This window comes from Mercenaria mercenaria, chromosome 11 (assembly GCF_021730395.1).
Source record: "Mercenaria mercenaria strain notata chromosome 11, MADL_Memer_1, whole genome shotgun sequence".
Taxonomy (NCBI): Eukaryota; Metazoa; Mollusca; class Bivalvia; order Venerida; family Veneridae; genus Mercenaria; species Mercenaria mercenaria.
The window spans coordinates 61,433,411-61,461,388 of NC_069371.1; the positions used below are offsets into that span (position 1 = coordinate 61,433,411).

The 27,978-nt window shown below is 35.2% G+C and overlaps 1 protein-coding gene across 4 annotated transcripts; it reads right to left on the bottom strand.

Moving 5' to 3' along the window:
- Positions 1-7: 7 nt before the first annotated feature.
- LOC123531584 (uncharacterized) lies at positions 8-27,938 on the bottom strand. Of its 4 annotated transcripts, none has more exons than XM_045312672.2 (9): positions 27,747-27,938; positions 21,364-21,582; positions 20,475-20,594; positions 17,808-17,991; positions 15,634-16,716; positions 9,134-9,327; positions 6,467-6,601; positions 1,486-1,639; positions 8-639 (listed from the first exon to the last, which is right to left on the bottom strand). In XM_045312672.2, the coding sequence occupies exons 2-9, from the start codon at positions 21,578-21,580 to the stop codon at positions 429-431; spliced, it is 2,298 nt and encodes a 765-aa protein (XP_045168607.2). In that variant the 5' UTR covers positions 21,581-21,582; positions 27,747-27,938; the 3' UTR covers positions 8-428. The 4 variants fall into 4 exon arrangements, with proteins under 4 accessions (XP_045168607.2, XP_045168606.2, XP_045168605.2 ...); XM_045312671.2 differs by having other exon boundaries at positions 27,906-27,929; XM_045312670.2 differs by lacking the exon at positions 27,747-27,938 and adding an exon at positions 27,378-27,632.
- Positions 27,939-27,978: the final 40 nt, after the last annotated feature.

The following is a 27,978-nucleotide window of genomic DNA, read 5'->3' on the forward strand; positions in this document are numbered from 1 at the left end:
ATAATAATTATTGCATCAATTTATGTTTATTAATCAGCAATTCATTATGTAACATTTTGCTTACTAATTTCATGTTTACAAACACTAATAATGTTTTCAGAAAGTCATTCTCTTTTTGAAAACCTAATTAAAAAGTATCGTGTTTGTACTTTTAATATATTAAAATGGCTTATCATAACTTGTGTGTATTTTCAACAACAAAAAAACGCACATTTTCGTTCAATTTATCTTACCAGCAGTAACAGTCGATAGAAATTCTAGCAATCCTTTGACTAACACTCCAGAATAAGGAACTTAAGTGTTATACATACTCTTCCTTTTCAAACCACTTACGTTAAAACTAGTCTGATAATAAAAACTGCATTACAGTAAAGTCCTAATTGTCTGGAATAAACACAGAGATGTTTCATAAATAGAAGTAAACAAGTTCACATCATGCTATCTCCAGAGAATCCCCTCCATCTCTGTGACTTGAGATAAGATGCTATCCTGGGTCTAGCTATTATCCTTTCCTTGAAGGCTTTTAGCAGTGGTATATAGTCTGCTGACTTGTAAGCATTGGGAAACTGAGACTCAGTGGCATGAAGACTGTGGAACAAGCCGAGGTCACAATAAGTTATCTTCTCTCCGAATAAAAACCTGAAATGGTATTATAATGATAAAAATATGGAAAATATTTGTGGGTTTTTGACTATAATACGTTCAGCCCTTGGTAGATATATCGAGATAAAAATACTGAATTCATTGTCTATTCATTTACATTTTGACATAAAGCAACGAAATGTCTTAAGATAACTAAAGTTACGTTACTGTTAATTTAACTCTTATCGTTCTTTGATCTTATAAAGATGGAAAACCATGACTTCAGTTGAGTTAAAACTTGTTTCATCTAGGTTGTGCAATGAGCACCTAACCCAGCACTTACAATTACACTGCAAAATTTAGATTCACAGCAAGAGACTTGAACGACAGTATTACGGAAATCATTTTAATAACTAGATAAGCAAGACAGATCTATCTCTATGTTGGGTATGATTTCATGCAGATAACCTACCAGCTGTGTTACATTTCTATACCACTTCAAAACTGATTGCTAAGAATAGATCTATACAAATAAGGGTACTGTAAAAGCAGAAATTTTCGAGAGGGTTGGATTTTCGCTATATTCCTGAGTCCTTACATCTTGCGAAAATTACTCCTCGCATAGATATTCACCGTTAGTATACTTCAAATTTAAGTATAATATCATTTTTACAATTTCCCCGAATATTAAACCTGGCGCACATACTTAAAATTTCAAATTCGCGCAATTTTGACCCAGCAATAATATATGCTTTTACAGTACTTGTGGGTAAGAAATAGCGGGGATTTCATCTGCCTAAGCCAAACTGTCCAGGTTGGGACTGGGATTTTGTCCGGGATTGAGGGTGGGGAGAATTTCATACTTGTTCGGATAACTACAATCATCACAAATACAGATCTTACCCTTTTCCACCATTGTTTGAGGCAAGAACTCTCTCAAAGTATTTTAACCACCTCGGCAACCTCTCAGATACAAATCTATCTATATACGGTTGTGTTTCTTCTTTCTGTGAAAGGTATGGACCAACTTGATTAATGCCATGAAATGCCAGTCGACCTGGAAAACACACATCAAGTGTTTATTATAACTACAATGTTGTGAACGGCAATAAAACCTCCAGAAAATCCTAAACCTTTAGTTATTGTAAAAACTAGTTAGGACATCCCATACATGAATTTTGTTTTTTGATTTGAAATATATGTAGCTGATGCTTGTTATTAACCTCTTCTGTGTAAACAAATTCCAATGGGTTTGTGATTATAAAAATACTTAATGTTCTCCTGGGTTGTTTTAAAAATCTAAAAACAGGAATTCTTTTTACATGTATGTTATGCCTACATACATATTTTCATTTGTAAAAGTTTTGATATTTTTGTTTATGTTTAATGCCATAAGCTGAAATTTAACAAGAAATGAAGAATTGAAGACAGGATAATATTCAAGATGATTCAAACCACATTTTGCTAGTAACCACAATCTTGCCTAGTTCCATTCACAAGATGACTCTAATCTATTTTTGCTAACCTTCCAGACCAGTACCAATCATAAGATGGTTCTAATCTATTTTTGCTAACACCAAGATGGTTAGTACCATTCACAAGATGGTTCTAATCTATTTTTGCTAACATTTTTAACCAGTACCATTCACAAGATGGTTCTAATCTATTTTTGCTAACATTTTAACCAGTACCATTCACAAGATGGTTCTAATCTATTTTTGCTAACATTTTGAACCAGTACCATTCACAAGATGGTTCTAATCTATTTTTGCTAACATTTTTAACCAGTACCATTCATAAGATGATTCAAACCACATTTTGCTAGTAACCACAATCTTGCCTAGTTCCATTCACAAGATGGCTCTAATCTATTTTTGCTAACATTCCAGACCAGTACCAATCACAAGATGGTTCTAATCTATTTTTGCTGACATTTTTAACCAGTATCAATCACCAGATTGTTCTAATATATTTTTGCTAACATTTTAACCAGTACCAATCACAAAATGGTTCTAATCTATTTTTGCTAACATTTTTAACCAGTACCAATCACAAGATGGTTCTAATATATTTTGCTAACATTTTAACCAGTACCAATCACAAGATGGTTCTTATCTATTTTTGCTAACATTTTTAACCAGTACCAATCACAAGATGGTTCTAATATATTTTTTGCTAACATTTAACCATACCATCACAGATGGTTCTATCTATTTGCTGAAATTTTTAACCAGTACCAATCACAAGATGGTTCTAATTATTTTTGTGGACATTTTTAACCAGTACCATTCACAAGATGGTTCTAATCTATTTTGCTGACATTTTTAACCAGTACCAATCACAAGAAGGTTCTAATCTATTTTTGCTAACATTTTAACCAGAACCAATCATAAGATGGTTCTTAACTTTTTTTGCTAACATTTTTAACCAGTACCATTCACAATATGGTTCTAATATATTTTTTGCTGACATTTTTAACCAGTACCAATCACAAGATGGTTTTACTATATTTTTGCTAACATTTTAACCAATACCAATCACAAAATGGTTCTAATCTATTTTTGCTAACATTTTAACCAGTACCAATCACAAGATGGTTCTAATATATTTTTGGTAACATTTTAACCAGTACCAATCACAAGATGGTTCTAATATATTTTTGTGGACATTTTTAACCAGTACCATTCACAAGATGGTTCTAATCTATTTTGCTGACATTTTTAACCAGTACCAATCACAAGAAGGTTCTAATCTATTTTTGCTAACATTTTAACCAGAACCAATCATAAGATGGTTCTAATCTATTTTTGCTTACATTTTTAACCAGTACCATCCACAATATGGTTCTAATATATTTTTTGCTGACATTTTTAACCAGTACCAATCACAAGATGGTTCTACTATATTTTTGCTAACATTTTAACCAGTACCAATCACAAGATGGCTCTAATCTATTTTTGCTAACATTCCTGACCAGTACCAATCATAAGATGGTTCTTATCTATTTTTGCTAACATTTTTAACCAGTACCATTCACAAGATGGTTCTAATCTATTTTTGCTAATATTTTTAACCAGTACCATTCACAAGATAGTTCTTATCTATTTTGCCAATATTTGTGGCCAGTACAAATCACGTGATGGTTCAACATACTTTTGTTAACATTTGTGATCAGTATCATTCACATGATGCCATTATAATCATTTTTTGCTTACATTTATGATTCTAACCCATTTTTGTGTGACCCTCCTCCCATCTACACTCTCACTTTTGGAGAGGAATATTTTTTCTTAAAAAAATACATTTTCTTCCTGTAATTCTAGGTAAAAAATATCAAGGTCAAAAGGACCTTGCTTAAACAAATTTGTTAATGGTTTGAACCATTTTATATTCTTACCTCTGGTGAACCCAAAATATAGTCCAGCAGAACTATTCTTAACAAACTTGTGGTACTAGTACATGAATATACACAGCATAAAGACATTCTATAAATATCAACAAAAAATAATAGTATCTCATTAGATTTTTTCTTCCAGTACAATTCCCTGCTTGGAAATCAATGTACTTCAAATAAACTGTATGACAAGATAAAATTATCCGACTTGCAATTTCTGAGATAATTTAAGTCAGTTAAAGGTTAATTGGCAAAAACATTATTGCTGTGTAAGAGAATCAATTAATCAAAGCCACAGGTGCTAACACTGATGAATAAAGACATATCTAGAACTTTTCATTAGATCTATTATTACAACAAATGCCACAACAGATTAAGCATAAATTAAGGAAACTTACTAATTTTTTAAGTTCATTGCTCTTTTTGTCTAATTTCAACTAAAACAAATGAGCCACGCCATGAGAAAACCAATATAGTGGCTTTGTGACCAGCATGGATCCGGACCAGCCTGCGCATCCGTGCAGTCTGGTCAGGATCCATGTTGTTCGCTTTCAAAGCCTATTGCAATTTGAGAAACTGTTAGCGAACTGCATGGACCCTGACCAGACTGCGCGGATACGCAGGCTGGTCTGGATCCATGCTGGTCGCAAATGCCAAATTGTTGGTTTTTTCATGGGGCAGCTCAAATGTAGTTTCTGTCTTTATGGATAGGAAAACTGTGTGTAAAATGGCAGGAAATCAATTAAAGACAGGTGAAATTAACGCATATATACTTAACCCTACTTTTGTAAGGAACTTAATGTACTCATTTTGAAAGTTTTGCAAAGATTGCTAAGCAGATAGGTATCAAACATGTGATATTTATTACATGTATATCAGATTTATATAGCGCCCTTTCGAGATAAACACGTTCAAAGGTGCTTTAATCAGGGCGTCACATTCATCCTCTACCAGCACAGACACAGAGTGATCTGACTAGACGGACAGAGTAGGGAAAAGCCCCCAGAACTGAGAGAGAGAGAGATCCAGCACAAACATGTCCAGCTAACTCTTTACAAACAGATAGTCTGGTTCTTTAATGTGCCCAGTAAGTAGCACCGATACAAGGAAAGCCACCCTTCCTGGGAAGAACCAGTACTGCCCCTTAGTTAGGTGGAAGACATTCAAGAGTATCTCAGGAATTTCCAGTACCTGGTATTAAGGTAGTTCCGCATGTTCCAATCAAATTTTTTTCTACAATGTAGAATTTTATTAAACCTTCATTTTTCAAAACTTCAGAACACACGGAGAAAATTCCGAAAATAAAAACGAAATGATCTTCATTTGCTAGACTGATTTGAATAATTCTGACCTCACACAAGTTTTTCATAATTGGAGTGTATGGGAAGATCACAATTTTCATAACATTTTCTGCAAAGTAGATTTTAATGAAACTTCTTAGTCGTAAATAAACATATGGCCTATAATATGCTGAAATAGAATTTATAGATCCATGTGCATGTTTTTGAGATATTTGCCCATGATTAAGTTAATCGCACATTTCAAGCTGATTTACAGACATTATTTGGAATTATTTCATGTGTCACATATTTTAACACCATATTTTATCTTAAGAAGTTCCCGTTGTAATAAATTTACTCATTTGTTGCAATTAATTCAGGCTTTATTCTACCTTATCCAGATAAATGAAGTTACCTTATAACTTCTGGTTTATAAAACATGCAGAACTACTTAAGTCAAAAACAAAAGACTGACAAAGGGTGATAAAAATAACTTAATTTTGAGTCCTTTGCTCAAGTCAGCCTATAAAGCTGGCATGCGTATAGGTCACAACCAGTTAAATAGTTTTCTATATAAAACTGACATTTTTTAAAGAAGAGCTACCAAACATAGCTAGACCCATTTCAGAGAACAAATCCTTACCTCATTTTAAAGAGTTATGATAAAACTGATGTAAAATGAAGAGAAAAGTAGGGGTCATGTATCTTTTAAGAGAGATTTCTTTGGTCATATTTGCTTACTGTAAACTGACATCAAAATCACACTGCTGTGACCTGGAATTACTACTCATACTACAATTGAGATTCACTTCACCAAATACATCCTGCTCTCCCATCTTTCCTACCAAAATGTCACAAATACATCCACAATGAAATTTAAACAGAAACTAGCTTTTAGACCTCTGTTGCCATGCCAAGTGAAAAATTAGTGTTCAAGTACCTGGCAGCCTTACGTGACTAGACCAGATGACTCCCACGCTGGTTCCTTTAGTTTAGTCAGGCCTATAATTATGTAGTATTTAAGCAAAACTACCCACAAGCAGCAAAGCAACCCACTAGTAGCCAAGCTACCCACAAGTAGCAAAACTACCAACAGGTAGCAAAATAACCCTCAGTAGCAAAACTACCCACAAGTCTTCATAAAACCAAAGGAATAACTAGTAAATCACCTTTAATTTACAATTAGGTAAATAAAACACAATTTACAAACCTTCAGCAATATAGTCATGACAACATTGGTTGATTTGTTCTGCATGTAGCTTATCTTCTAAAGTGGCTGGATATAATCCTAGTTCTTCACCCAGGTAACGACATATCACGGGAGTCTGGGATACCTGAAAGCTGCCTGGAATTTAAAAGTTATCCAGACAATTCATTAATTTATTCTACTCCTACAGGTACTGATCAAATTTTGTTTTGGATTTCAGCATATTTCTAGAATGTTTTGTTGTTAGTAACATATCTAATTTAAAAAAATCATTCAATTTAATATGTCTCCCTACTTTTGAAAAGTGTTTTGTGATGACGAAAAACAAAAACGAATGGAAAAAGAGTGAGACAGATTTTTTCTCAGAACATAATGTAAAATCATTTAATTTCATGGGCATGAAATTTCGTGGTTTTGGTTAACATGGCAATTTCGTGGGGATATGAATTCATGGATTTCAACTTTTGAACATAAACTGAATGGGAATTTTACTTGTTCATTGGGATTAAATTTCGTGGATTGACTTTACCACGAAATCGATGAAAATTAGTCCCCCACGAATATTAATGATTTCACAGTATTAAATATCAGACAAATATGTAAAAGCATTTCTAAATGGGGTTTGACATGTATGCTGTTTCATTTTTGTTACATTATCTTCTCTCAACAATTTCTTTCATCTAAATTCAAGACATTTAAGTGGTTTTTTGTGACTTTTTAAAAATTGATTTTAGTTGTAAATTGAATACATTTATATGATGTCATAATCTGACATAGTTGTGGGTTTAATCCCTGGCTGTGCCATTCCAAAGACGTAAAAAATAGTACTAGTAGCTTCCTCGCTTGTCGCTCAGCATTAAGAGGATAATGTTAGGACTGGTCAGCCCGGTGTCACTATCATGTCACGTGCCTACAGTGTGACATTCCAGTGAGACAGCACTATAAAGCTGAGCATTGTGCTCACTGCTACAAGCAGAAACCGTCATTATAATGGAACTTGAAAAAATTGAAAAACGTCACATCAAGCATACACAACAATTTATAATTATATACACAATATAACAGAGCTGATCCATAAGACAGCCAAGCTAGACTATTCAAAATATTGTCACAGAAGCAGGAAATTATTACCCAAAATGTTAAATATCAAAAGAGTTTTAAGTTCGAAAGGGGACATAAACTGACCAAAATGCATACCAGAGTTATGGGACTTGATGCTATCAACTAGTTTTATAACCTCGAAGAAACATGTTAAGTTTCAATTCCATATCTGCATTAGTTTTGGACATAGTAACTTGCATGTAAAACTTTAACCAGAATTTTCTAAGTCCAAAAGGGCGCATAATTTGCTCAAAATACATGTTAAGAGTTATGGAACTTGACCCAGTGAGGTTGGTAATTGACCTAGAAAAAGAATAAATAAGTTTCAAAGCTATATGCCTTTTGGCAATAGCTGTATGTACTTGCATGCAAAACTTTAACCAGGAATTTCTAAGTCCAAAAGAGGGCATAGTTTGCCCAAAATACATGTCAGAGTTATGGGACTTGATTCTGTCAACTAGTTTTATAACCCCAAAGACACATGTGAAGTTTCAATTCAATATCTGCATTAGTTTTGGAGATAGTAACTTGCATGTAAAACTTTAACCAGAATTTTCTAAGTCCAAAAGGGGGCATAATTTGCCCAAAATACATGTCAGAGTTATGGGACTTGACCCAGAGAGGTAGCTAATTTATCTAGAAAAAGAAAAAATAAGTTTCAAATCTATATGCCTTTTAGTAATAGCTGTATGTACTTGCACGCAAAACTTTAACCAGAATTTTCTAAATCCAAAAGTGGGCATAATTTGGCCAAAATATATGTCAGAGTTATGGAACTTGACCCAGTGAGGTAGGTAATTGATCTAGAAAAAGAAAAAATAAGTTTCAAATCTGTATGCCTTTTGGTAATAGCTGTATGTACTTGCACGCAAAACTTTAACCAGAATTTTCTAAGTCCAAAAGGGGGCATAATATGGCCAAAATATATGTCAGAGTTATGGAACTTGACCCAGTGAGGTAGGTAATTGATCTAGAAAAAGAAAAAATAAGTTTCAAATCTATATGCCTTTTGGTAATAGCTGTATGTACTTGCACGCAAAACTTTAACCAGAATTTTCTAAGTCCAAAAGGGGGCATAATTTGGCCAAAATGAAGGTCAGAGTTATGGGACTTGCTGCTATCAACTAGATTTATAACCCCGAAGACACATGTGAAGTTTCAATTCAATATCTGCATTAGTTTTGAAGATAGTAACTTGCATGTAAAACTTTAACCAGAATTTTCTAAGTCCAAAAGGGGGCATAATTTGCTCAAAATACATGTTAGAGTTATGGAACTTGACCCAGTGAGGTTGGTAATTGACCTAGAAAAAGAATAAATAAGTTTCAAAGCTATATGCCTTTAAATGATAGCTGTATGTACTTGCATGCAAAAACTTAACCAAGGTGTGACGCCGACGCCAGGGTGAGTAGAATAGCTAGACTATTCTTCGAATAGTCGAGCTAAAAATAACTGTAGATTAAATGAAATGCCAACCATAATGAACAATTTCGTGGGTTAACAGCGACCTTCACCACTCAGCCATAGAGGCCCCCAGTTATAACAGACCACCCTGTAAATAAATTTTACCTTTTTTAATCATAGGTGGAGCAAAATGTGGATATCCTTCCATCTCCCCATCTATTATCAACTTCCTGAGGCTAGCAAAAGTTTCCTCACATTCTTTATATGGTGTTCCTGTCTCCTCAAATATCAGCCGTATAAATTCTGCTCGGCCGGAAAACGTTGGATAATAGTAAAGTACCCAAGTGTCGGACATGTCTCTACAAATAAAGAATAAAATCTTCCATATATCTTACTCATAGAGGAAGGTGCCCACCTGCTTAAATCAAATTCAATAGAGGGAGTGCACATCTATGGATCGCTAGGTTGTGAGTTCTATCCTCAGGCGAGGCATGACTGTGTTCTCCGTGACAATTTGATAAAAGACAAAAAAATCCAAAACAAACATAGAGTAAGGTAACAACAAAATTCTTTAACAAATAGATAACTGTGTACTGATATGAATGAGACATTATGCTACTGACCACTGCCTTCAATCTATATTAGATTATTTTGCTTTGCCTATTATACACTGAGCTTAACCCATTTTTCAAAATACATTATTTCACTCAATTTGAGAATTTTTTTGTTTCTGTCAGCAGACCAAACCAGCATTTCGAGATTCACTACACATTCAGAGCAATAACAGACAACTTCCACAAATGTATCAGAGGTGGAGGATGAATAACCACGGATGAACTCTCCAGTGAACTCCAGTTAACCATCATATTATGCATAACAAACCTCTAGTCTGGGATTAGCACCTACGATCACCTGTTAGTTTATACTAATTCATTTAGCTAGATGAAAGCGTCAAGTTTATCTGAACCAATTTCCAGAATCCGCTTCCTGGTGGTATATGAGAAGATGTGGATGTGACCAAGGTACGACTCGAACCCACAACCTCGGGTTGTGCAGCCGACACCTTAACTACTACCCACCGCTCCCCTGGTAGGAAGATTTTCCCTCTAACATTGAGGGTGTACTTTTTTTACCACTGATATATAAAGATTAAAGGTATACCCAACCCCAAATTCATATAATTACTTCATGTAGTTTATGCCAATAGAAAATCTAATATATGGTGTATGTACAGCACTACGCATTAGTTTAACAAGAGCACCGCCTTGCCGGTGCTGACGCTCATCTGATTTTTTTATATAATAGAAAAATTGTCCTACCAATGATTTTCTAAGTCCAAAAAGGGCCATAATTCTTGCAAAAAGCAGGATGGAGTTATGTTTCTTGATGTACAGAGTCAGCTTATGATAGGGAACAACTGTTGCAAGTTTCAAAGCAATAGCTTGAAACTAAGTTTAGGGGAAAAGCTGACCTAAACATAAAACTTAACCAATAAATCTGATATTTTCTAAGTCCAAAAGGGGCAATAATTCTTGCAAAAAGTAGGACAGAGTTATGTTTCTTGCTGTACAGGGTCAGCTTATGATCGAGAACAAGAGTTGCAAGTTTTAAAGCAATTGCTATGATAGTTTATGAGAAAAGCTGACCTAAACATAAAACTTAACCAAGAAATCTGATTTTCTAAGTCCAAAAGGGGCAATAATTCTTGCAAAAAGTAGGACAGAGTTATGTTTCTTAATGTACAGGGTCAGCTTATGATGGTGAACAAGTGTTGCAAGTTTTAAAGAAATAGCTTTGATAGTTTATGAGAAAAGCTGACCTAAACATAAAACTTAACCAAGAAATCTGATTTTCTAAGTCCAAAAGGGGCAATAAGTCTTGAAAAAAGCAGGATGGAGTTACGTTTTTTGATGTACAGGGTCAGCTTATGATGGTGAACAAGTGTTGCAAGTTTCAACGCAATAGCTTTGATAGTTTAGGAGAAAAGTTGACCTAAACATAAAACTTAAGCAAGAAATCTGATATTTTCTAAGTCCAAAAGGGGCCATAATTCTTTCAAAAAGCAGGATGGAGTTATGTTTTTTGCTGTACAGGGTCAGCTATTGATGGTGAACAAGTGTTGCAAGTTTCAAAGCAATACCTTTGATAGTTTAGGAGAAAAGCTGACCAAAACATAAAATCTAACCAGGCAACGCCAACGCCGATGCCAACGCCGATCAAGTGATGACAATAACTCATTTTTTTTTCAAAAAATCAGATGAGCTAAAAATGATACACATACATGTACAGTTTACAGCATAAATTTGTACTAACGCTAAAAAAAACTGTCATTGTATGATATTTAATTATATATCAGTTGTACATGCAAAATATTTATTCATATATTTAGTAAAATTAAATACATCTGACGAGTATTTTCAACATTTCAAGTAAAGAAGGGCATGGGATATCTTTAAAGTAGTTAAAATGTTTCCTAGACTTTATTTTCTTTCAATGCAACTGTAAGATAAGAATAATGATAAATTATGACTTGACAGTGAAAAAAGTTCTTAGAATCTCACATTCTTTTTAAGAACTTACAATTTTATATGTCTATATATCCTTTATCTGCAATGCAATAACTATGGAAGAAAATCACTTTAGAAAAGAAGTTCATATCTGTGCCTTTATATACCATGCCTAGAGCATAGTAAACATTTAGATTTACCTACACTCTTATAGTTTAAACCTCTTTTATGAACTGGCAAACAGAACAAAATCTAGAACATTTAAAATTGCCTACCAGGATTTTAAACCATTTTATAGGTCACCAGGCCAATATATAGCTAGCATTAAGGTACCTAGCATAGAGAGATCTTTTCTATGGTGGGCATTACAGGACATAGGCAGAAAATTATACTGGTAGTCAGATAGCTAGCACAGAGAGATCTTTTCTATGATGGGCATATATAGTAACTGTTTCAAGTCTTAAGATACGAAATTTACGTCTAATATACCTTTAAGCAAATGTTTGTAATACTGACTAAAATGCAGTCATTTTACCCTTTGTATATTACTGAATGACCAAAAGAGTTTGATACCATTCTGATAACTGGATGTACATGAAATTTCTAGGACATAATTGTAAGACCACATCATATATTTAAGACAGCCTCAAAATGACATGGTGCATCTGCTACATTTCCAGGTAAAAATATTCCATACTTCTGTGAACTTTTCTGACAATCAATTAATCTGCCTCCACATTGTGATCACAATTTTTATCTCCCAAACAAGAAAACGAAAGCAAGGAATTGGTATCGAGTTTTAAATGAAATACAAAAATAAATACAAGATCAAACAATATTTTTAACATTTCTTATTACATGTAATTTAAAACCACTTTATCTGGCTTTGATCACTTTGAATGCTGTTATTTAAATATTTCATGCTTACACAATATCACAAATAAAAATCTGCTTTACCAGCTACACCTGATGTCTCTTAATTGTTTTTTTTTTTTTTTCTGATGATTTTTGATTGCTCTCAAATTTCATTTCTCCAACAAGCAACAAAAATGGTACTGAGTTTCAAATGACATTATTCAGAATTCATACTAGTATAATTATATAAAACAAAAAAAATACTAGAATGATTAGGAATTTTCTTTGTTAAATGCTATAATATTACATTAAATGCTATAATATTACAAAACTAACTGAAAAATGACAGCTATTTCTTTTGTCAGGGAGGTATAAACAAATAACTTTATGTATGGTCTGGTATATTGGGTGTCAAAAGTTTGAAATCTAGAACATAAATCAAGTTTATTCAAGCTCAGGTGTATAAACTTGATGACATGAATAAACACTACATGCATACATTGCAAACACATGGTTTTTGCTAGGATATTACAAATACTTCTTTTATTGAAGGGTATACAAACATTTTACTCTATAATGTATGCACATTTTTTCAAACAATAAGTATGTATAAAAATTGGGGAGGTGGAGGCAGTGTGGATGAACTACTGAACGTGCATGGTTGGTTGGTTGTTTTGGGTTTAATGCCATTTTTCAACAGTACTGCAGTTATTTAATGGCGGGAAGTTAACCTAACCAGTGCTCCTGGATTCTGTACCAGTACAAACCTGTTCTCCACAAGTAACTGCCAACTTCCCCACATGAATCAGAGGTGGAGGACGAATGATTTCAGACACATTGTCCAATATATATACTGGGGCTCGAACTCTTGAACACGTGATCTGTAGATCTGCGCTCTCCCTATTGAGCTAAACGAGCGGGGCTTTCATCTGGATGTGTATGGGAGGGGCATCATTTCGAAAAGTTCAAAAAGAAGTAACAAAACTGGATCAATTTCCAGGCCTTTGAATGATTTTTAGCAGCTCGATAATTCTTTTATGAAATATGATAATGTTAAGTTAATTGTATTACCTTCTAACAATAAGGGCGTTTTGTTAAATCAGTTTTTCAAAGAACTTATTATGGTCACTGATGAAAATCTCTTAATTGTAATATATTTCAATACTTTAATTTTAACCCAATGCCAAAGAACAAATTACATTTATTTCAAAGTTTTGTATCTCTATTTTCCAGAACAATTTATTCAAGCTGAAAAAAGTTCAATCATTATTAGCAATTGGCATTTGCTTGTCATCTAATTAGCAAGGCAGATATTAACATTTTTTTCCCCAGCTAAATTTCTAAAATGGGACTGGTCTATCATTTAATTCTGGCAGTACCACTTTTTATTCAAAGGGGTGTTCACTGAAAATTTACTGACTGAATAGTGAACAGTGCAGACCATGATCAGCCTGCACAGATGTGCAGTCTGGTCTTGGTCTGCACTGGTCGCAAAGGCAAAATCACTTGTCACCACCAGGCTAAAGGTTAACATACTGTGTCAATTTCTGATTTCAACTTAATACAGACAATATCTTTACACTTTAATTGATATGGACTAAACAAGGCTGTCACAATCGTCTACTTATTTGCCATGTTCAACATTCCAATTTGCATCAGACTTTATTACAAGTACTTTTCACGTTTTTTTATGATCAAGCCTCACCATTGCTTTCCACTGTGGTAACTGCTGCCCCTGACATCTCAGTAATACAAATAAATTTGCAAATGAAGTCAAACTGTCTTTTTTTTCATCCATCAAGGATCACTTGTAATTTCAACTAGTAATGATTTCAGTAAGGGTTAAAACATAACAAAGCAGAGTAAAGGCCTAAAATTGAAGATGGCATATATATAATCATTCTGTCTACATTACAGTGTGTAAACTGTAAACATGTATTACAAATACTGTTTGATATATCAAGGGCAGATAACTACCGCCCTATCAAATTCATCTGGCCCATAAACCAAACACAAACAGGTTCTCATGGGTATAATATTCAGCGAAAATAAAAGTAGGATTGGTGAAGAAATGAAGCAATTTCGTTTTTTTAATAAATCAAGGGTAAACAACTCTGGTCCAAGTAACATCATGTGGCCCCTGATTTAACTCTTACAGGTACACACATTCTGTGTAAACATGATAAGGATGGGTTAAGATATGAAGGTGATAGAGTGTAAACATAGTGAAATATGGCTTTTTAAATACTAGAAGAAATGACTACAATCATGTAAATAGAATTTGTATTCCAGAGTGGACTGGTAAAAACTTAACAAGAGGGACATGATGGCCCTAGTTCGCTCATCTGTGTAACAGTGTTTGCTGGAACAGTCTTGGTAGATGGTTATACAAGTGAGATGTCTATGAAATTACTTTGAAATAGTATCAGTGTTTTCTGACAAGAATATTTTAAAAGTTTCTACAAAATGAATAAGGACAAGTAATGTGTACATGTATGCTGGGTGGGTGGGGTAAGGATGTGACCTGACAATATCAGACAAGAAGATTTTTATAAAGTTTCCATTTACATACATACAGGGGAAAATAAACTACACCCTTGGGTGGCCATGTTTTTTGCCAAATCAAAAAAAAATTGTACAATCTTTGTGTAAAATCATTTTAAAGCTGGGCCTACAGTAACTGTTTCTGACAAAAAGTTTTCATTATATTCATATAGGGAAAAAGTAACCACACTCCCTGGCAGCCATGCATTTTGACAAATCATATTATTTTGAACAACTTTGGTACAGGGTCACACAAGGACCATTAGTGTGTATTTATTTTTAAATTTGGACCAGCAGTTTCATACAAGAAGATTTTTAAAATTTCCAATATATATATATATACAGGGAAGAGTGACCATGCCCACATGTAGGAATTCATTTTTTATTTGTCTGGTTTGTTTTAGAGTCACACCGAAATAATATAAAAGGTCATATGGTGACTTTTCCAGCTTTTGATGGAGGAGAAAGACCCCAAGTCCCCTTCCAGGTGCTGTTTCAGGCATGAGCAGGCACCTGGTTAGAACCATCAATCTTCCGTCAGCCAGCTGGATGGCTTCCTCAAAATAAAAAATTCTACACCCCAAATGAGGTTTCAAACCAACATCGGTCAGAGGCAAGTGATTCAGTCAGTGACCTTAACCATCCTGCCATAGAGACCCCCCGACCTGATTAGTAACAGTACTGGAATGTCATGTATCAGAGAGGTATAACTGTTTATATATTAAAATTTTCATCGCTTTGTGTAAATGCTAAACTTACTGTTTGTATAATTCAGTCTCAACTGGGCAGGCATTTGCATCTACTGGTACTGTCTCCTTTGTTCCTTTACCTCCTTCATCTGTCAATGTCTTTATCTCATTCTTCCCTTCTTTACCGGCTTCATCCATTTGTTCCTTCATCTCATTCTTTTCTCCTTCATTGCCCCCATCAGTAAATGCCTTTATCTCACTCTTTTGTCCTTGCCTGCTCTCATACATTAGTTCCTTTACCTCACTCTTGCCTCCTCTACTGCCCTCATTCCTTAATACATTAATCTCATTCTTTCCTGTTTTACTGCCATCATCCATTAAAGCCTTTATCTCAGTGCCATGTAAACTCACTTTCACATGTATCTGCTTCTTAACATTTTCAACATTACATGCATTATTTTTATCTGTAATTTCAAAAGATGCTGAAGTAAAATTACCACTGAAGTCACTATTATTATCACATGCTTTCACAGATTCTTCATCATGTTTTTCTAACTCATCACTTAGTGGTTCAGTATTACTTGTTAATAATTTCCTGGTTTGTTTGTTCACAGTCTCAGTATCATCAGATGCAGTTAGCTCATTTACTTCCATATCTTTTTCAATGTCTTCAGGTTCAGTAATCTCATTCACTTCCATTTCTTTTTTCACTTCTCCTTCCATATCAATGTCAAACTCCACATCTGAAACTCTGTCTTCACTATCCTCTTCCTGAGAAACTTTTTGCCTTTTAGGATTCTTACCACTTTTTCTTGGAACCGCAGGTAAACTTCCCAACATTTTATGAAAAGGCCTTTTATCGTACCTGCTAGCTGTGATACGGTACAGAGCGGATTGCGATTTAGTTGGTGAAGTCTCGCCACTTTCAGCAGTCCCTCCTGATATTCCTTCATTTAGTCTCCCTGTGTATATGGATTCATCTAGAGTTTGTAGTTCAGGAGGGACAACTTCTCCTTTCACTAATTTTGCAAACACACTGTTTATGTTTGCTTGTGTCATGAAACTTGTCTGAAGAATATCAAATGCGCACTGTGCTCGTATCACATTACGTAATAACTGAAAACACTTCTTGCATATAAAGACCTTCTTTTCACTGCAAATACAAAATAAATTTATTACATTTTCTTCAGTGCAATACTGAAATATAAAAGTGAAATATATCTTGTAATTTCAGTGAAAATGTCAAATATATTCCTCAATGGTGGGGAACTACAAAATGTGTAAAATTTGGTCTAAACCACTGAAAAGGCATTAAATAAACAGAGAAATTTATTTATTTACATGTTATATCAAGTTATCTTTCAGGCTAGGTCACTGGTGGAAATAATTAAGCCCGTGTTCACTCAATAGAACAGATTCTGATCTTAAACTAAAACACAAATATCTTCTATGTATCTTTCAAGCATAAATATTATCTTATATTATACACTAACTGAATGGCTTGCCAGTCAACAGTCGAGACTATTGCCCAAAGGTCAACGATTTTAACTATTGACCTGCAAGCCATTCAACAAGTGTTTTATTACATGACATCAGAAATTAATTTTCAGTTTAATTTTTTAAATTTTTTCCTTATTAGCATACACAACTTGTGCTGGATATAAATCATTCATTCAGCATAAACTGCAGACTGGTGAATTAAATAAAAAGGTCATGTAATAAGAGGTATCCTAACATGACCAGATCCATTTTCCTATTAAACAAAGAAGGCTGAAAAATGTGTGTTATCATACAATAATTCATTCCTCTGACATCACAATTATTACGTCATAGTGTCAAATGGAGTAGTGGCGAACTGGAAAAAAAAAAACAACAGAAAACAGGCAAATATTTTATGGATGTTGTCAAGGATGTACTTAAAAGTCCTTGGTAACATATTAGAATTGAAATAATATATCTCATTTAGTGTTTTGCTCTTGAATAAAATCGTTGTTAAGATGCTTACTATTTTATCAACTGGGGTGCGTCCTGGTGATATAATTCCTTTGCATCTGAACTCCAAACAATGATTTTATTCGTTGACAAATCACTAAATATAATATATTATTTCTTAAATATACGCTTTCTCTCAACTAATCCTATCACGTTCATTTTCAAAGGACTCTGTTTCAGTAAAATATATTACATCTATACAAGTGCGGCTTTAACGTTAACAACTTAGAATTCCTTTTCATACAGACTTACTAAAGTCCCAATAACGTTTCTGCCTCATGCTCCAACAAGCTATTTATAGCCTCGCCGGCACTCATCCCTTCTACAACATGTGTTGCAAGATGCATACGGTCGCTACGCTTCTTCTTATAGTCAGCCGGAACAAACTCATACATGCAGCCCCAACATCTGCCTCTCTTATCTTTTCCATAATTTTCTGAAATTAAAATGATGTCAATGTTGCTACATGTTTATTAAACATGTGAACGATCTCAACAAAAAGGAAAAAAGCTTGTTGTGCACTACGAAATGTTTGTTTCTGGTCTTTGGAAAAGCATAATTTGTTTTAAAAATGTATACCGTAAAGTGTTTTTTGGTGATACTAACATTTAATCTGTTAGAAATATGTGTGTCAAAACATAAAGACATCAAAATATTCAGACATAAAATCAAGGGACAATTCTATATTCCTCCATTTTTTCTTCCGGTTCAATTTCATCTCGTATCAACACAATTCATATCATATTGCGTAACTTTCCTGTTACGACAATGGAGAAAGACAAATGCTGGTTCCCTTTACAAATATTTCAGGCCAGGGCGGAAAACTGGGTAAGAACAAAGGAACTTCCATAAATCAGGGGGACAACTTTTTAAAGACAAGAGGACCATGATGGTCCTGAATCGCTCACCTATCCCCACATGACCCAGTGTTGAACTGTGTATGACGTCGTTATTCTATTATTTGACAAAGTGACCTAGTTTTTAAGCACATGTGACCTAGATATCATCAAGATAAAAAATTCTAACCAATTTTCATGAAGATCCATTGAAAAATATGACCTCTAGAGAGGTCACAAGGTTTTTCTATTATTTGACCTAACGACCTAGTTTTTGAAGGCACATGACCCATTTTTAACTCTGACCTAGATATCATCAAGGTGAACATTCTGACCAATTTTCATGAAGATCTCGTGAAAAATATGGCCTCTACAGAGGTCACAAGGTTTTTCTATTTTTCGATCTACTGACCTAGTTTTTGACCGCACACGACCCAATTATGAATCTGACCTAGATATCATCAAGCTGAACATTCTCACCAATTTTCATGAAGATCCATTGAGAAATATGGCCTCTAGAGACATCACAAGGTTTTTCTATTTTTAGACCTACTGACCTAGTTTTTGACTGCAGGGGACCCAGTTTCGAACTTGATCTAGATATCATCATGATCAACATTCTGACCAATTTTCATGAAGATCTCTTGAAAAAATATGGCCTCTAGAGAGGTCACAAGGTTTTTCTATTTTTAGATCTACTGACCTAGTTATTAACCGCACATGACCAAGTTTCGAACCTGACCTAGATATCATCAAGATGAACATTCTGACCAATTTTCATGAAGATCCATTGAGAAATATGGCCTCTAGAGAGGTCACAAGGTTTTTCTTTTTTTAGACCTACTGACCTAGTTTTTGAACCCACGTGACCCAGTTTCGAACTCGACCTAGATATCATCAAGGCGAACATTCTGACCAATTTTCATGAAGATCTCATGAAAAATATGGCCTCTAGAGAGGTCACAAGGTTTTTCTATTTTTAAATCTACTGACCTAGTTTTTGACCCCACGTGACCCAGTTTCGAACCTGACCTAGATATCATCAAGGTGAACATTCTGACTCTTTTTCATGAAGATCTCATGAAAAATATGGCCTCTAGAGAGGTCACAAGGTTTTTCTATTTTTAGACCTACTGACCTAGTTTTTGACCCCACATGACCCAGTTTCGAACTTGACCTAGATATCATCAAGATGAACATTCTGACTTTTTTTCATGAAGATCTCATGAAAAATATGGCCTCTAGAGAGGTCACAAGGTTTTTCTATTTTTAGACCTACTGACCTAGTTTTTGACCCCACATGACCCAGTTTCGAACTTGACCTAGATATCATCAAGATGAACATTCTGACCAATTTTCATGAAGATCTCATGAAAAATATGGCCTCTAGAGAGGTCACAAGGTTTTTCTATTTTTAGACCTACTGACCTAGTTTTTGACCCCACATGACCCAGTTTCGAACTTGACCTAGATATCATCAAGGTGAACATTCTGACTCTTTTTCATGAAGATCTCATGAAAAATATGGCCTCTAGAGAGGTCACAAGGTTTTTCTATTTTTAGACCTACTGACCTAGTTTTTGACCCCACATGACCCAGTTTCGAACTTAACCTAGATATCATCAAGATGAACATTCTGACCAACTTTCATAAAGATCCCATGAAAAATGTGACCTCTAGAGTGGTCACAAGCAAAAGTTTACGCACGCACGCACGCACGGACGACGGACGACGGACGCCACGCGATCACAAAAGCTCACCTTGTCACTTTGAGACAGGTGAGCTAAAAACATTAACCTTACACTGACACAATCAAAGATCATAGTATTACAGCATATTTCCAGCTTTTGATGGTGAACAAAGACACAAGGTGGACCCCCTGGGCATTATCTCTGGCACGCGCAGGCACCTGGGTAGAACCACCAGCCTTCTGCAAGCCAGCTGGATGACTTCTACACATGAAAAAATTCTACACCCTTAGCAAGGTTTTGAACCCAAATCAAAGCGATAAGGGACAAGCGACTTCAAGTAAGCTTCCATAACCTCTCAGCCACAAACACCTCGGACATCTATTTACATATACCTCTATAATAATTTCTCCTATCTTTGTTAGACACTGGACTGATCCTCTCGTTCAACAATTGTATATAGTGCTCTAGCTCCGCCTTCTTATTCACAGCTTGCCGTAGATTCACTTGACACTCTGAGATTTAAATAAAAATGTATATATATGTATTAAAATATGGGAGGTCAATGATTGATATATATATATATATAATCAAGGCTGTTTAAACAAAAATGTAAGGAACAACTTTTTTCTTTCTGCTTATCTCCTACAAAAGGCTGAGGCAGTTTTCCTGATCCCCGGTTTGTTCTCCGTGATGATTCAGTAGAAGACATTGTGTCTGAAATCATTTGTCCTCTACCTTTGATTCATGTGGGGATGTTGGCAGTTACTTGTGGAGAACTGTCAACAGGTTTGTACAGTTGTGTTGGTACAGAATCCAGGAACACTGGTTAGGTTAACTGACTGACGTTACACAACTGAAATACTGTTGAAAAAAGGCATTAAACCCAAAACAAACAAACAAAAAAGCAGTTTTCCTAAAAATAGACAAGTCCTACAACATTTATACCCAGGGAAATCCCTAACTCCAGGGTCCTAACTCATTATCTTCCAAATAAGATAAAATTCAACCTACACATTCTTATAAAATACCTTTATTAAATATAAAAAAATCACTTCATATCATTTATAGTGCGTTTGCGACCAGCATGGATCCAGACCAGCCTGCGCATCCGCGCAGTCTGGTCCGGATCCATGCTGTTCGCTAACAGTTTCTCTAATTGCAATAGGCTTTGAAAGCGAACAGCATGGATCCTGACCAGACTGCATGCAGGCTGGTCTGGTTCCATGCTAGTGTTGGATTTCTCATGGCGCGGCTAACATATTTTTGACAAACTATACTAACCATGACATATGTAGTGAGCTGCGTATTTCCTTAACAGTTCCGATGTCACATCTCCATCTGATATATCTTCTAAAGCTTCCAGAATCTTCACATCTGGTTTGGGTAATCCTGTCTTATATTTCCTGTCTTGTAATTTACTAGTCAGCTGGTTGGGCCTCAGGTAACTTGTGGTACCTGGCTTGATGTTGAAATCCTTTTTGCAGATGAAGCAAGACATTCCTGAAAATATTTGCAAAATTCTAATTAACTTTTTTCTCTTTAGAAAATTTCTACAAAATAAATTGTTCTTCAAAATTCTATTTAAAGTCAGCACACCTTATACAGAGCTTTTAATAGGATGTAACGTTTGGAAATAAAAGCTGCCAGAATTATGACTACCATATGTTTCTAAATAACAGATAGATAGGACAGTGTGATAACTCTTTTACTGCACTCGGTCCTTCATATATAAGAGGTATAGAAATCATAAAATACCAAATCATAAAATAAGCCGTTATACGTTTTATTACGTTACAGGTGCGGAAAGGTTATAGAACAAGAGCACCGCCTTGCGGGTGCTGACGCTCATCTGATTTTTTTTGTGTAATAGAAATATTGTCCTACCCATGATTTTCTAAGTCTAAAAAGGGCCATCATTCTTGCAAAAAGCAGGATAGAGTTATGTTTCTTGATGTACAGTGTCCACTTATGATGGTGAAAAACTGTTGCAAGTTTTAAAGCAATAGCTTTGATAGTTTATGAGAAAAGTTGACTTAAACATAATACTCCACCAAGAAAATGATTTTCTAAGTCCAAAAGGGGCAATAATTATTGCAAAAAGCAGGATGGAGTTATGTTGCTTGCTGTACAGGGTCAACTTATGATGGTGAACAAGTGTTGCAAGTTTCAAAGCAATAGCTTTGATAGTTTAAGAGAAAAACTTGACCTAAACATAAAACTTAACCAAGAAATCTGATATTTTCTAAGTCCAAAAGGGGCCATAAATCTTGCAAAAAGCAGGACAGAGTTATGTTTCTTGCTATACAGGGTCAACTTATGATGGTGAACAAGTGTTGCAAGTTTTAAAGCAATAGCTTTGATAGTTTAGGATAAAAGCTGACCTAAACATAAAACTTAATCAAGAAAACTGATTTTCTAAGTCCAAAAGGGGCAATAAATCTTGCAAAAAGCAAGATGGAGTTATGTTTCTTGATGTACAGGGTCTGCTTATGATGGTGAACAAGTATTCCAAGTTTCAAAGCAAAAGCTTTGATAGTTTAGGAGAAAAGTTGACCTAAACATAAAACTTAACCAAGAAATCTGATATTTTCTAAGTACAAAAGGGGCCATAAATCTTGCAAAAAGCAAGATGGAGTTATGTTTCTTGCTATACAGGGTCAGCTTATGATGGTGAACAAGTATTCCAAGTTTCAAAGCAATAGCTTTGATAGTTTAGGAGAAAAGCTGACCTAAACATAAAACTTAACCAGGCAACGCCGACGCCGACGCCGACGCCGACGCCGACGCCGACAACCGCTCAAGTGATGACAATAACTCATCATTTTTTTTCAAAAAATCAGATGAGCTAATAACAAATGAAAAACAACAATACAATGTATGTCTGTATACCAGCCAATAAATGAATGAGCTGCAGATTTATACAATAATTCATCAACTAATCCATTAAAACCTATTACACCCATTTAAGCCTAGCCTTTATAAATTGTAACTTTTTTTAGTACATATACACATCTTGTTGTATATTTTATTTGTAATTTTATACTAGTACACACACTTGAAGAACTGGGAGTGTGCCATCTGACATCACAGCAGATAGTAATTCATTCCTAGAGGACTGCACTCAACAAGTTATAGTACATGGCTGCACTTCAGATCCTCTACCTGTCCTATCTGGGGTTCCCAAAGCCTCCATTCTTGGAAGATATAGGACATTTGCACACCCCCACCCCCTCCACACACACACATTAAACAAGAGGACCAAGATGGTCCTGAATCGCTCGCCTGTCCCCACAAGACCCAGTTTTGAACAAAGTATGACTTTGTTTTTTCTATTATTTGACATAGTGACCTAGTTTTTGAGCTCATGTGACCCAGTTTTGAACTTGATCTAGATATCATCAAGATAAAAATTCTGACCAATTTTCATGAAGATTCATTGGAAAATATGGCCTCTAGAGAGGTCACAAGGTTTTTCTATTATCTGACCTAATGACCTAGTTTTTGAAGGCACATGACCCAGTTTTGAACTTGACCTAGATATCATCAAGGTGAACATTCTACCCAATTTTCATGAAGATCTCATGAAAAATATCTAGAGAGGTCACAAGGTTTTTCTATTTTTATACCTACTGACCTAGTTTTTGACCGCACGTGACCAAGTTTCGAACTTTACCTAGGTATCATCAAGGTGAACATTCAGACCAATTTTCATGAAGATCCATTGATAAATATCATTAATATGGCCTCTAGAGAGGTCAAAAAGTTTTTCTATTTTTAGACCTACCGACCTAGTTTTTGACCATAGTTACAGTTGACCCAGTTTCAAATCTTACCTAGATATCATCAAGATGAACATTCAGACCAACTTTTGTACAGATCCCTAAAAAATATGGCCTCTAGGGAGGTCACAAGGTTTTCTTATTATTTGACCTACTGACCTAGTTTTTGATGGCACGTGACCCAGTTTCGAACTTGACCTAGATATCATCAAGGTGAACATTCTGACCAATTTTCATGAAGATCCATTCAAAAGTATGGCCTCAGAGAGGTCACAAGGTTTTTTTATTATTTGACCTACTGACCTAGTTTTTGCAGGCAAGTGACCCAGTTTCGAACTTGATCTAGATATCATCAAGGTGAACATTTTGACTAACTTTCATGAAGATCCATCTAAAAGTATGGCCTCTAGAGAGGTCACAAGATTTTTCTATTTTTAGACCTACTGACCTAGTTTTGGACCGCAAGTGACCCAGTTTCAAACCTGAACTAGATATTATCAAGATGAACATTCTGGCCAACTTTCATAAAGATCCCATGAAAAATGTGACCTCTAGAGTGGTCACAAGCAAAAGTTTACGGACGGACGCACAGACGGACGCCGGACGCTGCGCGATCACAAAAGCTCACCTTGTCACTTTGTGACATGTGAGCTAAAAAATGGCCTACTGGACATTTGCCCAATTGCTTATTACTGGAATGGACATTTGCCCCCCCCCCCCCCCCCCCCCCCCCCACATCACCTGCCCAAATTTTTTTGTCCTATATGGCAGTAGATATACTGTGCTTTTTGTTCTTATGTTAAAGCTACTCTAAAAAGACTATTTTCAGTCAAAAATTGTTTTATTCATAAAAATTTGATAAAAATGTTAATTACATTGTAGTGTAAAAGTAAATAATTTTTAATACTTGTTGAAAAATGACATAAAATGCAGGAAATTCAGCACTGTTCAATAAACTGAATGATAAAACAGTGTAAAATGCCTTTCTTTAAAGAACATCTATCTATCGTTCGTTATTGTCTAAACCTTTACAGGGATGTAGGCACTTCCATGCATGTCAAGCCACAAAGACTGTTAGTAGAAAATAAAAGAAAATCGGGCAAAAATGAAAGGGAAAGGAAAATTATGTTAGAGATTTAAAAGATGAAAACAGGGCCTGAAGTGAAGAGCAAGGTTATGGTGAAGTGTGTTCAAAGTTGCAAACAGTGGCATTGAACTGCTCAAGGGTTGGAAGAAAGGGAATGTCAGGTGGAAGATTATTTCATAGGACTACAGTCCTGGGGGACAGGGGTGTGGAAATCCCAATATTTTTCACTTGTCCACAGACAAACGAGACTGAAAAATCTACTTGTCCGCAGTCAAAACTTACTTGCCCGGATTTTCAACATTTAAGCATGCAAATAATTCTTTATTTCGGACAATGATTTACAAGTATTAACAATTTTAAGCAAACATAATAAAGTGTAATAATGTAGCTGTTTCAAAAATTAAGCTTTCGGCACTTTAGCTTGTGTTTGTCCGCGAGGCCGTCGAACATTTAACAGAAATACCTGGAAGACTGCCCATCATGCCATGCGAAATCATGTGAGAAAGCATGGAACTTTCTGACTGTTACAGTTAGAAAACATGAAACTTCCTGACTCGTACTAGCGAGCTCTTTGTGCTTTGACTGTTGACTTCCATTTTTGTTGGCAGACGAGGTTGTAACAACGAATTTGTCCAAAACTTTGTGATAATTGTTTACGTTTCCGGTTTCTATTCGCTGAGTTATTGTGTGCAAAAATCACGCAAGATCGTGACGGGGAACCAATCAAAACGCAGAGAAAGAGATACTAAATTTAGACGCAGTATGGTTTTCCCAAAACTGGAGAAATCGAGAGGCCCTCGGTGGGTGAAACATCCGTTTTGTACGTCAAATTCTTTTATTAAGTCCATAAACTTGAAGCACTGTTCAGCGTTTCTACATTATTTTTTCCTTTTTTTCATTTCAAACCAGAAAATTTGTGCTTGTCCGCGGACAAACGGAATGCGAAAACTCACTTGTCCGCCGTCAAAAAGTCCCGAGTCGGACAAGTCGGACATAGGAATTCCACACCCCTGACATAGACATAGCTCAATGCGCTGCCAGTCTCTGGACTGCTTCTATTTGGTCTTTGGACCACTTCTATTTGGACTATTTAAGTTTGTGTATCTGGAGACCATGCAGATTTCGGAGATATATTCAAGCTGTGGTCTGAAGAGGGTCTGATATGCCATTGATTTTAGGGTTTGGAGTTAACCTTTATATTTCTGAAGAGGAAACCTGAGTTTGATTTGCCTTTTTGGTTGACCTATTTATGTGGGCATCCAACGTGAGATCGTAAACGTATGCTTGATTTATTTTTGCCCTGGAATATCAACAGTTCACAATGGTCTTGGAAATATATAAAAGTAAGTTCTTTTTATTATTCTATTTTTTGGGGGGCAAAATTAAGTACCGCGGTACCAGCAGGGACCATCCTAATTAGCCTGATGATTTATTGACCAAACAAATGTGATGTAGCCAGTACGTGTCATAAACAGTAAATAAATTATAAAATAAAAAAGTTTAAAACTTATCAAACCTTCAAGTAGTCCAACAAATTTGACGCGATCCTTGGAAATATTGAGATATTTTTTTCAAAACATATTGCCCCGTCACACACACATATAGGAGGCAGTAAACAGTTTTGAGCTGTTAGTGTCGAATTGGCCGGGGTGAAATTTACAAATAAGAGGCAATTTACGGAATGAAGTGCATATTTGAACTTCTAAATAATAATAATTGCTAGAATTGAAGTTTCAGCGGCTAGGATTGAGTTTAACTTATTTAAAAAAAATCAGTTGAGTAGCCTTGATCTTGATAGTATGACGTAATGACTTGCAGGAGCGTATACATGCTTCCTCTGAGCTAGCTTAAAGTGGGATTGTCATTTTAGCAGGGGCCTCAGGAAAACTGGAACAGTGAAAAAACGGTACGGATGGCACATATATTTGAGCTTACCGGAGAGCACAAAATTCAGGTCTTGTAAACAGAAAACTAGCCTCCTTGTACCAATTATCGAACGCTACCATCTCTCGATTGATTTCAATATATCATCGAATTACCGCTCTTTGCAAAGGTACTTTACTTATCTATTGGCATTTTCATTGTTTTTTGCCAGTTTTGAGCAAAGTATTGGTAAGTGTTTTATAGAATATTTTATTCATATCCTTTTCTAACTGACAAAGTACACCGATCTCATAAAATTTACAAGAAAATCTAATTATTTATGTTTTGATATGTTTCCCGTCTGTCAGATCTAACACATACATGTGTTCAAATTTTCTCATTTTGATGAGACTATATATAAACGTATGGACTATTTAAATAAATGCATTAAATTTTATTGCTGAAATATTTGTCTGACTTGGGTCATGACACCGTACTGATGAAAGGTCGAGAATTGGTTCTTTGTAGAATGTGATTATCGATCAAACTTACCTACATGTACATACCTGTATTACGTTGTGTAGTAGAAGTGAACATCCCAAAATAGAATACACAGCTTTGAAACGGGTCAGTCTACCAATCAATGTCGATATCTTATATTTGATTATGTTTTAACCTATATAATTACCACAAAATAGTGTAAAACTGGGTCGAGAGATGGTACATGGAGGCTAGATATTAGAGATGTATTGTAGATGGTTTGTAACGATAGACATACAGTGGTGTTAATGTTGCAATATCTTTATTTCAGGTGTGTGGTTACAGACTTTTGTGTGAGGTTTTGAAAGTTAGGTAGGCGACTCTAAGCCGAGAAGCTCAGAAAACTGTTTACTGCCTCCATAGAACAATCTGAACGTCGAATTATTTTGACTAACCTTCAACTAGTTCAAGCACAATTGACCCCGCTTCAAACACCAGTGCACTGTCTTAAAGACTGTCTTCGTGTGATTAGTGACAATAAAGAAAGTAATCCCTTAAATTTATCCCTTAATGAACCATTTCTGTCAAATAAACTCAACTAAAATCAGTTACACCTTTACACATATTTTTTGGCACAAACGGCGTAACTTTACAAAGGGGAGTAACTATGTAGTCAAGTCATCCACT